At 39.7% G+C, this 12,208-nt stretch overlaps 2 protein-coding genes across 5 annotated transcripts; one reads left to right on the top strand and one right to left on the bottom strand.

Moving 5' to 3' along the window:
• The first annotated feature begins 228 nt into the window (after nt 1-228).
• LOC103723974 (B-box zinc finger protein 19-like) lies at nt 229-4,985 on the top strand. Of its 3 annotated transcripts, none has more exons than XM_039131802.1 (3): nt 229-916; nt 1,300-4,494; nt 4,609-4,958. In XM_039131802.1, the coding sequence occupies exons 1-2, from the start codon at nt 428-430 to the stop codon at nt 1,519-1,521; spliced, it is 711 nt and encodes a 236-aa protein (XP_038987730.1). In that variant the 5' UTR covers nt 229-427; the 3' UTR covers nt 1,522-4,494; nt 4,609-4,958. The 3 variants fall into 3 exon arrangements, with proteins under 3 accessions (XP_038987730.1, XP_038987732.1, XP_038987731.1); XM_039131804.1 differs by lacking the exon at nt 4,609-4,958 and having other exon boundaries at nt 1,300-1,577; nt 1,744-3,318; XM_039131803.1 differs by having other exon boundaries at nt 230-916; nt 1,300-1,577; nt 4,609-4,985.
• Nucleotides 4,986-6,286: 1,301 nt separating this feature from the next.
• LOC103723975 (frataxin, mitochondrial-like) lies at nt 6,287-11,789 on the bottom strand. 2 transcript variants are annotated; one of them, XM_026800304.2, is made up of 6 exons: nt 11,414-11,789; nt 11,239-11,292; nt 10,789-10,861; nt 10,547-10,594; nt 10,362-10,456; nt 6,287-6,603 (listed from the first exon to the last, which is right to left on the bottom strand). In XM_026800304.2, exons 1-6 carry the CDS (start codon nt 11,767-11,769, stop codon nt 6,474-6,476), a joined length of 756 nt encoding a protein of 251 aa, XP_026656105.1. In that variant the 5' UTR covers nt 11,770-11,789; the 3' UTR covers nt 6,287-6,473. The 2 variants fall into 2 exon arrangements, with proteins under 2 accessions (XP_026656105.1, XP_008813301.2); XM_008815079.4 differs by lacking the exon at nt 11,239-11,292 and having other exon boundaries at nt 11,414-11,785.
• Nucleotides 11,790-12,208: the final 419 nt, after the last annotated feature.

The raw sequence follows: 12,208 nt of genomic DNA, 5'->3' as shown, positions 1-12,208 counted from the left end.
TAGTAGTTCGGGAAGATTATATAATTACATAAAAATATTCTTTCAAAGTTGTTTGAATGCATGCTAGTCGGTAATTATAAGGGTTATAATAACATCATTATTATTATACCATTATGCTGCCACCTAATGTAAGTTGTTAATGGAGGTGAGCGCACCGCGAGCAATCTGATCGGAGGGTGGCAGGGGCAAGTTTGGACCTTTGAAGAAAGGGGAGGAGAGCGAGGGGGCGGCTATAAGCCCAAGCAGGGCTCCTGCCCTTCCGTGGTTTTTTACCATTCTTTACCAATCCGGGTGGAGGAAAAGGAATTTGGAGGACAAGAAAACACCAGAGAGATCTGTCAATCCAACTACCCATCAGGAAGATTTCATCAAAAACTAGTCCATCGAGAAGAGAGAGAGAGAGAGAGAGAGGGAAGGAGAGAGGGAGATGAAGGGGTGCGAGCTGTGCGAGAGGGCGGCTCGGATATACTGCGAGTCGGACCAGGCGAGCCTGTGCTGGGAGTGCGACGCCAAGGTGCACGGCGCCAACTTCCTGGTGGCCCGCCACTCTCGCTGCCTCCTCTGCCGGGGTTGCCAGGTCCCCACACCATGGAGGGCCTCCGGAGCCAGGCTCGGCCCCACCGTCTCCGTCTGCGAGCGCTGCTGCCTCCAAGGCAAGCGACGGCGAGAAGACGTAGTGGATGATGATGGGAACGGCGAGGAAGAAGATGAGGAGGCGGAGGAGGACGAAGGAGACGAGGCAGAAGGAGAAGGAGAAGGAGAGGCAGAAGAGGAGGAGGAGGAGGAGGAGGAGGGGGATAACCAAGTGGTGCCATTGTCGTTGACGCCGCCCCCGGTGGCGACCTCCTCCAGCAGCGAGGAGTCGTACAATGGGTTCTTGAAGCGGATCCGGGAGAACGCGGATCTCGCCTCTCGGGTACCTTGGCTCTCCTCTACCCCCTTGTTTTTTTACTCTCTTTTATTTTTCCCTTGAATGACTTTACAAGGATTTGATTACAAAAACAAGAAATATTGTTTTTTTTTAAAGATTTTTCTAAGTTTTTTCACATACGGTAATTGGAATCGTTTCTTGTTCCAAAACTTGTTTGATAGATCTTTTAGAAATTCACAAGAATGTGCCTGAATCGTGTTTTTTCCCCTGGAATTTTTTTTTAGTTTTTCCTGAAATTATATTATTTCGAAAAAAAAAATATCCAACCATAGCTGTCAGCGTTCATCTCGTTTCTATTTCCTTTCGATCTACCAAATCTCTTAATTTTCTCAAGGAGATAATTCTAGAACCTAACGGCCTCTCCGCAGGACGACGACATCCCCTGCTCGTCCTCCCAGCCGAGCTACCTCGCGTCGGCGCCGGCTCGAGCTGTCGCCGAGGACGAGGCCACCTCCTTCGCGGGCTCCTCCCTCGGCCCCTTCAAGGACCGCAATAAGGCCGGGCTCCGCGGCTCGGCTCCTTCGGCTCACGCCCAATTCCACCACCACCGACTCTTCCGCGGCCGCCATCCTGGATATCCGCCACCGTAGAGATCCCCGCGCCGTCGATCTCGCTCCCTCCCAACTCCCCCAGCCCTCCGATCTGAGTGAGACCTCTTTGCCTTATTAACCTTTATTTCTTTTTATTAATTTTATTCCTTATCTCGTGGAGTTGAAATCTTAATCAAAAGGGAAAGATCGAAACTACCGTGTTGGCCTCTAGGGTTTTTTTTTTTTTTTTTGTTCTCTTTTTGGGAAATTTCGTCTCTGCAGTTGGTGTCAGTTCATTCCGGTGGCTGCTGTACACGTAGCAGCGGTAGATATGATGGACCCTGATCCATCCCGCGGCAATTATTCCTCTGCATTGAGGTGGACCACTGGATGGTGATCGTACGACGTGCACAGTTTTTGCTCTGTACGGGGCCTGGTCTAACTTGCGCTTCACGGGCCCATTTTAGCCGGGCGAGGGCATAGCGTGAACGCAACGTGCCCTCTCTCGGGGGTGGTGGTGGTGGTGGGAGCGACCACCTGAAGAGGGAGAGAGAATTTGGTACTGAATTTAAAATATCACCGCGAATTGTTTATGGGGAAGTTATTTTATTTGATGATGCCGTGTTTGTTATGTTTCTTTTGTGGATTTTAACATAGTTTTCAGTTGTTTTCTTTAATGATTGGGCGTTTGACTAATTGATAGGAGTTTAGCATGCTTCCGTACATTTCCTTCTTTTGAGGGTTTGTAAAGAGGGAGGACCATTCTCTTTCTTTCCTTCCTTTAGGGCGCATTCTTGGGTTTTTTTTTTTTTTGGGTATGTGCGTGTTGGGGGTCTAACCATCTTTTCCGTGCTTCTAGACTCAATTTGCATATTTATCTCAAGTCTAATTTCTTTTACACGATCAATTTTGGAGAAAAAAAAATATAGTATGCAAAAATAATATAAAATATATCTTGAAAAACTTATGCTGAGACGAGGAGAAAAGAAAAATAGGACAACTTTAGTATTTCATGAGTAAGTGTTGCCTATAAGAAATTAATTTAGCAACTTCACTTTTTTAAGCAGAGGATTAGAATATGAGTAAGTTGGTCAGCAGAAAAATTGACCAACCCAATGAACAGAACAGACGAATGAGGTCGGTGGGGGTAGCTGACTCTGGCTGCAATGTCTTGGGGACCAGGATGTGGCAGGTTTGATGCATGTGATCTTAATAAAAAAACCTGTAAGCAAGAGGGGATGAACCTATATGTCCATCAATAAATATCTTTGGGTGGTTGTGCTGAATGGTGTGATGGAGCATTGAACTACTTGTATTGTGCACAGAAGTCTGATCCTGATTGTGGTTATGGTGTTGAATCAAAAAAAAAAAAAAACTAAAAACAAAGTAAGATTGTGGCTGTGGTGAATGGAGTCTTGGTGCATTAAACTATGGGCACATGAAGTAATCCTGATTAGCAATGATGACATGTTTTATTGTATATCTATAGATGCTTCCTGGATAGCTGCTATCTCCTACGGAGAGTTGTTGATCGTTTATGAATGGAGAGATCTGATTTACATGGTAAATTTATCATGGTGAATTGTTAAGTGTCCTTTGCTTGATTTAGGATCCATGAGAGGAAAAGGTAGAAAGATTTTATGGAAGCACTGGTATTGAGGTTATTAGTTAGATATGATCAAAACTGAGACCTCGAAATGTGGAAAGCATCTTGTCAGAATCATCAGCTTTAGTTGTTTACATTGCAATAATGGATGTTTGCACCAGTTGACTCGATCAAGTGCTCGTATGATAAATTTAAATCACAGTGACGATGTGAGGACTCAGAGAGCACTTGTAATTGATCATCAATTTCGTGTATGGAAAGCAAAAGTTTGCAGTAGATAGAGGACTGTTCTTGTTCTTGTAGCCTTCTGCTGTGGTCATTATTGGGCGGAGATGCAAAGGATCTCAATACAGCTTCCATTTCGTTGAGATGCTGAAGTGGAAGAACAACATCAAGTTTGGCCTCTCGTCCATTTCCTTCTTGGACGTCATAGAGAGGATGCCAGCAGCATCAATTGCTGAACCATATAAAAAGCAATAAGGGCCAAAAGATAATCATGCAAATTATTGTACAAAATTTAGACTGCCATCAGAAGTCAGTGGAATGTCTTCGTCCTAAAAATTTAAGTGGGCCGTTAGTGGTAAAGCTTTTCAGATACTCTAGTTCAAGGGGCGAGCTCTTAGTATCCCTCATTTGAGGTTAAAGAGGGGAAGTGAGGTTGTCTTTACCTGGCTTGTTACAAAGAGATAACCGATCTTGATGTAAAACTTGATAGTAGTTAGACTTTTGGAGAAGAACTATCTGCTAGAAATTTTGTTTAGAATAAGACTAATTGATTAATGGTTCATCAAGTATATGCCTATTTTCCCCGGGTAGGGTTTGTATCTTTCGTGCGAAAGAATGATAATGGATCGACAGATTGCACAAATATTGCTTTGAAATTTGTGCAGGTTGATGAATGAGAAAGTTTGGAGCGCTTCGAGGCTGTCTGGGGTGTGATTCAATGGATGACATAGTAAAAAAAGATCCATCATTCATTTGAATGCGAAAGATACAACCCCGAACCTAATGTCCCCACTAAAAAGCAGCAGAGGCGACGGAGATTACTTTGTGGTGACTTCTTGATATAAGGGTCCAGAATTGCTAGTAGACATACAGGTTACATCATTCACGCTGGTAGACATCTTGGGGCTAACTATGAAACTAAACTTAAATAAGATTTAAGTTAATTTAGTGAGGGATTTGGGTTTGGCAGGAACATGGAATCTCTTACCATGAGTTTATATTAGATTTGATTATTGAAGTACTTTTCACATAATATAACTATATTATATCATCCAAGGTCTAGTCACCATGTAATGCTCATGGCTCAACATTAGGGCTCAATGAACGTGTGGTGGACCATCTGTAGTGGGTACTGCTTAAACTTGTACCCGATCAACCTAGTAGTACTGGATTCGCTGATCCTGTACTGTCTACCTGATTTGGTAATGACTTATGACCAGTGCTAAAGTCTTGAACTTTTTTTTTCCTTATCATTTTTCCAATCTGAAGTTGATTTGCGTGTTCCTTTCTTTCTTTTTTTCTTTTTTGTCTTGCAGATGGTCCTGTTGATGGGTTTTCCTAGATCCTATAAACACCGAGGACTGCTGCTGCTCGCTAGCTCTCTCTCTGACACATTTCAATTCGGGAAAAACAAAATTGGGTCGCGCCCCAAATGCAGCTACTGACCATATTTATGTAGCCGCTGCGTCGCTTAAAAGCTCTCATTTCCTAGTGGTACTGAGAGACTTGTATGTGGGGTAAATTTGTACATCCAAAGCTTGCGTGTGGTACTGAGAGACCTGTATGTGGGGTAAATTTGTACATCCAAAGCTTGCGTGTGCATTTGGAAATAGAAACAATGACGGAATGGGAGTGCTTGTCTTGTTAAATGGCTCCGTTTTATGTACCCCAAAAAAAGGGCTCCGTTTTCGTCCTTTCTGCTTGCACTTTATAGGGTCGTTGTAGGATCCTTGTTGGGGTAAGTATCTTGTGTTCATGTTTGCTTATCTTGGACTTAGAAAATTTATCCCAACCATTCCAAACTGGCTTGATGCATTTGGGGGTTTAAAGGCAACTCACTAAGAGGATTTTTTTTTTCATTTTTTTATTTTATTTTTTAATTTTTTTCTGCAATAGGCTGGCCTAAGATGAACTCACTAAGAAGATCTTTTTCTTTTCTATTTTGTCTTTGGAACCGTCCATACGGTGGACTTTTTTGGGCTGGAGTTTTAAGCAACCGCTTCAATCGTCTAAGGATTAAGCCGGCTCAGTAAACCGAGTATCTTAGCTGTATTCTGTCCATAATCAAGTTCGAGCTGAGACATCAGGCCATTAAAATAGATCAAAGTTCATTTAGATGACAATACTCCTGCTTGTGTAGATACAATCACTTGGTTGTCGCTTCGTCCACAAATGAAATGTAGAGTTGGAGTTAAACAAGGGCTCTTGAAATTAGCATAAGTACTTGGACTGACTGGTGAGACGGCAGATTTAGTAGACAGAAGAGAGCAAAATTTCAATCTCCTTGCCCCTTTTTTTTTATCGAAAAAAAAGGAGGCTGTGGGATTGTGCATAAATCATAAGGGCGAAACAAATTACCAAATGGTTTGAACGACTTTATTAGGATTTTCCGTCTTCACATGATCTGCCTCAACCGCTGCGAAACTGGTTAGATTACAAGCCTTTATTCCTGATGCAGACCATCTTGCAGCATGGATGATTATTTTCTGCACTGTCAAGTATGTTGGCGACCATTACGACAGCAATTGTAGCTTACTAAAATACATCTTTCCTAATGACCCGTACATGGCCATTCAAATAAATTCATATGGATCCCTCCTCTCCAAACAAACAAAAATCACCTGCTAGAGGCGAGTAGAATTTCTGATATTAATTAATCAAACATGGAGTATCCTTCCATCCATTTGATGCTGTCCTGTAAGGATCCATTTGATGTTGCTCCAATTTAACGAACAAGGAATAATTGGTTCAAAACCTACCCCAACCAAACAACGCACAGTCATCCAGCAAATCTGGTCAGATTTCTGATCCTTCATTTTCTCAGGCTGTCAAAGAATCATTAACAAAAGACTAGTCCATATCCCCAGCTGGGTCTTTGAGGATTGGGTGAACAAAAATTAGATTTAGTTTTCCATATCCTCATTTGAAGTACTGCTGGGCAGTGACTTCATATTCCACAAGTATGTTAGTTGACAACTAGTTTGCTGCGAATCGGAAACAATCCAGTCTGCTGACTATGTCAATATATATTTCATTGAAAGGTTGCTAGAAATAGATAGATGATAAAAAAAAATGAAAACATTTAACTCAACATTAAGGCATTTTTGTGTTTTACAAGTGCCGTCTACTGCCAGAGAAGTCTCATGAATTTATACTCGTCTTGAGGGTATATATTGTCTAGTCAAGAAAGATTAATGGGCTTACCACATAGCTGCTGCAATTCTTCTTCTAGAAGTTGCAAGAGATTCGCTTTGGTGCGCCTATACATCCAGGATTTAGCTTCCACATCCCAATCAAACCTTGCTGGCCCACTGCAGGGAACAAAGATGAAAAGCATACCACCATCAGGCTAGTGAAAAGGAAATGGATGAAAAAACTGACAGAAGATAAGAATGAACAGGATGGAAAGGAACCCATAAATAATCCCGAATATTCCTGTGCATATTGAAAAATACTGCAGAATTATGTGAAAATATATGTAGTACATATTGCAGACAGGAAATGGCATTGTAGAAAATGATTCCACTTTCTATTTCTTGCTTTCTTTCTCTACCATACAAGCCAAAACAATCCATCAATGCTCCTCAGCAAACACTCTGGTAGAAGAAAGTCCATTAGAACTTGAAAACTTGCCTCCCCTTCATCCCTTAACACAGGGATTTTTTTTTATATTTAAAACCCCATCCAATCATATTCTCTTAAATTTTCTTCTTTCCCCTTTTGACATGTCCATATCAAGCATGTTGCCAACTCACAAGGTCTTCTTATAAAATTGAAAAATTCTGCTAAATTGAGAAAATTACTTTATCAGGATCTTCCCCCCACTCTTGCCAAATATTTTTTAAGACTCATGGACCGGCAATCTTTGGGGGGGGGGGGGGGGGGAAGGGGTGGAAGAGAAGAAAAAGGAATTAAAAAACCCCCCTTTTTTACATTCTAGATTGTTATCCCTTCTATCTCCTACTATTTAACCTATGTTTGTTTCCATAATACTTGGATCATGATTTTTCACTCTAGCACTATCATTTAATACATGCCTTGGTTCTTATGAGAATTTAGATTGTTTATCTCATTCTCATATCAATAAAACGTGAAATACTTTTTAAAGACACCAATATATAATTCATAGAACATTTCAAAGTGGAAGAATTATTGAAATATTTTTGAAGTTAAATATAGAAAAATTCACCTCAAATATACATGCTAATCTATGTTAGAGATAATAGTGATGATTTTTTGGTTGCTTTTAAATTAGATAATGATTTTTTATTAATTTATGTTTTCTCCCCCTCCCCCCTTTCCCTCCTTGAAGTATAATCTTGTTTCCACCAGTATTTTTCACCTTCATATCTCTCATCTAGGTTATCTATAAATCTACGATAAGCTTCTTTTAGATTAAGTAGCATAGTGACAGATAAGGAGAAACCCAACATTGCAGAATTCAAGAGGGAAAAACTTACATGCGTCTGTATATGTACTTATGTAAGTTTCATATTAGCATTCACTTTGATTCACATGGAATCTGTTTAATATGTTGGCCTTACCAGCAGTATTGACTGACATAAGTACATGCCATAGCATCAAAATCATGGAGCACAACAAACAAATTCAAAAAATGCACAAAAATGACAAGATAACACATAAAATGAGAACAGCATGTCATATCAAATCTTAAATAAGCCTGTAACCTACACATATCTTGCATATCCAGCAACAGAGAGAAAAAAGAATGTACAGTTTACATAATTTATGAATGTTCATGCTCCATTTTATCCATCCACTAGAATATCTAATGTGTCTTTTCAAAACTAGCATATGAAAGTTCATCTATCCAGGTTGCACAAGCACTTAAGTGGCCTCTATGAACCTATTACCATCAGACATTCAGCTGGCTTTAACATCTGACGAGATTTACCTGGTGAAGCAGCTGATAGATTATCATCCACAACAGCATACACATAACTATGCAGGATCATAATAGAGGAAAATGAAATGCCTAATATCAAAGCAAGTCCCCCCTACATTATTAAACAAAACAAATGTGAATGAATATATAAGATGCACGCAGAATTAACATGTATGTGCATTTACACACTCATGCACACATAAACAGACCTTGCAATAACAAAGAAAAAGATCATAATTTAATTCTATAAAACAGGAAACAGGAATAGATTTGAAATAGAACCATGCAATAAAGTAATGGCTCTAGTTTAAGTGAATTTGAGGCATGTGACCACATTACCATCAATTGGTTTCCATCCATCCTCATTTCATGATAACAGATAAAAGAAGGTACAAAGAAATCCCAAGCAATACATATAAAAAGAGCCTAATACAAGCCAACAAAAGTCTAGGTTTAAACTGGGAGACTTGATGTGTCTACTCAGTTCAATAAGCATCAAAACTATGACCCTTAAGCTCCTCAGCTTCTTAAGGACACAAAGAAAACAACAAACATAGTTAGTCTTTAAACATAACAGTGTTTACTCTTCATATTCTTCCATTTCTCTCTCCAAGCCTAAGTAGCACGTCTAACATGGTTAGGGAAAGATGCTTCCTACACATGCTTGCTTTACAACATTTCTAAAAAGAGTACCAGCAACCATATCTATCTTGTAAGAAGATGTTATATGTCAAGCAGCCTAGTTTATTGTCAATAGTTGAATATTCTTTGCCATTATGCTACTGAAAATAGAACGAGAGAAGCTATTTTACTTGAAACAGAACTACAGAGCATGCAAAAACATGCAACAGATCACAACTTGCAAAGCACTCACAAACCACTTAAATAATTTACTCGTATCAATATGTTATATTAGCAATATAACAAAAGATGATTTTGCCATTCCCATTGTCCCCAAAATGTCACACCTTTTCATCAAGGATAAACCTCTTATTTTGGAATATGCTCAACATAAAAACTTGTCAAATGTGCACTGAAGGCAGAGAGGGGAAGGGATCCAAGTGCATGTGCCCTTGGAGTTCACCAATCCCTCACTCAAAAGGGTACTTAGCTCAATGATAAGCTGAGAAATCCACCATTCTGTCGCCCCATCCCTACTCAATTCACCAACCAAAGAAGCCCACATCCCCACCTAATTCACCAACCAAAGAAGGGAGAATTAAAAGAATAGACTATCTGTAAAAGATGTGGTGTCTGAACATTTTTTTCTATTTTCTGAGTAAAGGCGATACTCCACCAGTTCGTCAAAGGCCATCCACAAACTGATTCCCCAAACCTACGTCTTTTTTCCACACTGTTACTTTATTTCCTTTCACACCTTTGATGTCTCTCTAACAAAACATATTCTTATCTATCAATTTTGGGCATATCTTATGTAGTCTCCTTAATTCCTGATATAGCCCCGTGAGCCCCCACATTCACCATATTTTAATATTAGAACATCTATCCATGAACCTTCATCATTATTCACATCATTTATATTTTTCTCCTTAGCAAGGAAAATTTTACAAGTAAACTCCTTGGAATACTTAAATGGTAACTATCCATGGACCATTGCTCTCATACCACTCTCCATATTCATTTGCTCAAAAGGCATCTTATTCAGTCACAAGTTCCATTTCTATGAAAAGCATATATTCATAGCATCAGTTAATGAATCGTCATCACTGCCATCATCCCCAATTCAATGTCATCTATTGGACAATAAGAGCTTGATGACATTGCCATTTTGGCACTAGTACCAAAACCTATTCCAAACTTGATAGAGTTATCTATGCTATCCATCACAATCATACATCATTCAAAGAGGTTTTGAGAAGCCAATGCTTCAAACAGGCAGCTCACAAACATTGTAAAAAGCTGTGAAACCTCTGAAGCACTTAGCGTATGTTGCTCAGTTTAGAACAATGGAACTGTGGAGAGAGCAAAACAGTGGCACACTATGACCATGAAAATAAAACCAGCAAGCCTAGGTCTCAATTTGATATACAAAAAAATACTAGTCTTTTCTCTAAAACTTTATTCCTGGAAGACGCGCGTGATTACATGCCAAATTATGGAACAGATAACAGTAACATCCAAAGGTTAGATAGAGAACAATACCTTACTGGTGAAGACAACCAGATTTGTCTGTTTGGTGTTTGCTTGTTTATGACATATGTGCCCAAACTCCCGAGCTTCAATGTCAAAACTTGATTCTGCTCATATGTATGGCAACTGACCAATTAAAATTAAGCATAAAAGAGCTTCTAGATAAGCACCAGTAAGAGAAATTGATCTCATCTCACCCCATAGTCTATATCATAACCATCTATTTGGACAGAGTCACCATACTCCTGTCAAGAAAATAGCCAAATGTGGACGTGGACATTTAATTTCTTAAAATTAATATACATAAGAAAATTCAAAGCTAATCTTGTAACAAAGATGAGTATTTCCATCCATAGAATTGCCAAAAAAAGAGAAAGCGGGGAGTAAGGGAGGGAGAAAAATGACATGCTAGTCATTATAACTTAACGATAAAAACTACCTCAAATTTTTCTTGCAAATCATGTATTGTCGCATCTGCCAACCTATGAAACTCATCCTCCGCCAGAACAGACCTATGAAGCAATAAGAATTACTCAAAAAAGGAAGAACTTTTTTGAGGGAAAGGAAAAAAAGAAGACAAGAACTTTTGAAAGGTGTAAATTTTCTTAAACCTCAAACGAAATTATCTCAAATAACAACTTGGTTAAGACAGTTCCAAAAAAAATGCAGATGTGACCCATATTTCCCATAAACATACCAATATTTGGGCAAACAGGAGAAGAAAAATCTTCCAAAAACACTTAATTGTTCATAGCCAAAAGAACAAAAGGAACTTGCCAATTAAGTAAAACTTCTTCGAAGCAGAGCTTATTGAGTTTAAAAATTAACTAAAATTTCATGAAAAACCACAATATCTCTACCCTTTAGAGCAGATTAGAAGAGGAATAACCTCGCGAAGTAATTCAGTAGAGAATGATAGTCCACGAAATTGCACTGCAACATCCTAGCATTACCCAAACAAACCCTAAATTGTTACCTGTTCCACCCACGAAAGGGAAGAAAACCCTAGAAAACTCGGTTAACACAGTGAACCGAATCGACGGGGAGAAGAAGACCACACGCACCGGTAATCTACGACGGCCGGCCCCTGCGGTCCATCGATATCAGAAGTCCGAATCGAGAAAAAAACCCTGGAAACCGATGGCGATCCGAGCAGCCTGGAAGCCCTCGAGAGGGACAGGCAACCGCCATCGCGGCCGCCGAGGCCGAAAGCTACGGAAGCTTCGAGAATCGGAGAGCGGCATCGAGGACAAGAAGCAGAAAAGGAGGAGAAGAGAAGAGGGGGAGGCCGAGATCGCGTTGTGGTTAATAGGCGTCGGAGGAGAAGCCTTGGAGAGAAGGGAAACGCCATGAACCGCTGCGAGAGTGTCTGAGAGAAGAGGAAAGAGCGAATATCGAAGCTGGAGATTGGGCACAGCATCCGAAACTCTGTGTTAAGTTTGGGCCCAATTAAATTTTATACCGCCCAGCCCAGTCGACGCCTGGTAGAGTGAAATTGCGTTTGGTGCCTTTTTTTTTTTTTCCTTGTTTCTATATTTTAATATAAATATAGGATCCAATGCAAAAACATATTTGATTATTATATTTCTATTCTTTTTTACCTTTTATTATTTATAAAAAATAAAAATATTTTTTCAATTTCTTAAAAATGGGTTTTTAAGAACCATTAACAGGAAACTGTTAAGCTTGCACTCTGAATTTCTTTTGCCATGTCCATCAAGTCGTCATGCATGGCTTTAGTTTTAGTGGCTGATGTCCTGCGAGACATCCTATGCGTCTATGTCCTGAATAAGCAGTAGAATATTATGTGGCTTACTACTATGTTGTGGAACAATTGATCAGGGGTTACTTAGAATAAC

The sequence above is a fragment of the Phoenix dactylifera genome, chromosome 11 (assembly GCF_009389715.1).
Source record: "Phoenix dactylifera cultivar Barhee BC4 chromosome 11, palm_55x_up_171113_PBpolish2nd_filt_p, whole genome shotgun sequence".
Taxonomy (NCBI): Eukaryota; Viridiplantae; Streptophyta; class Magnoliopsida; order Arecales; family Arecaceae; genus Phoenix; species Phoenix dactylifera.
This window is presented reverse-complemented; position numbering and strand designations above follow the sequence as displayed.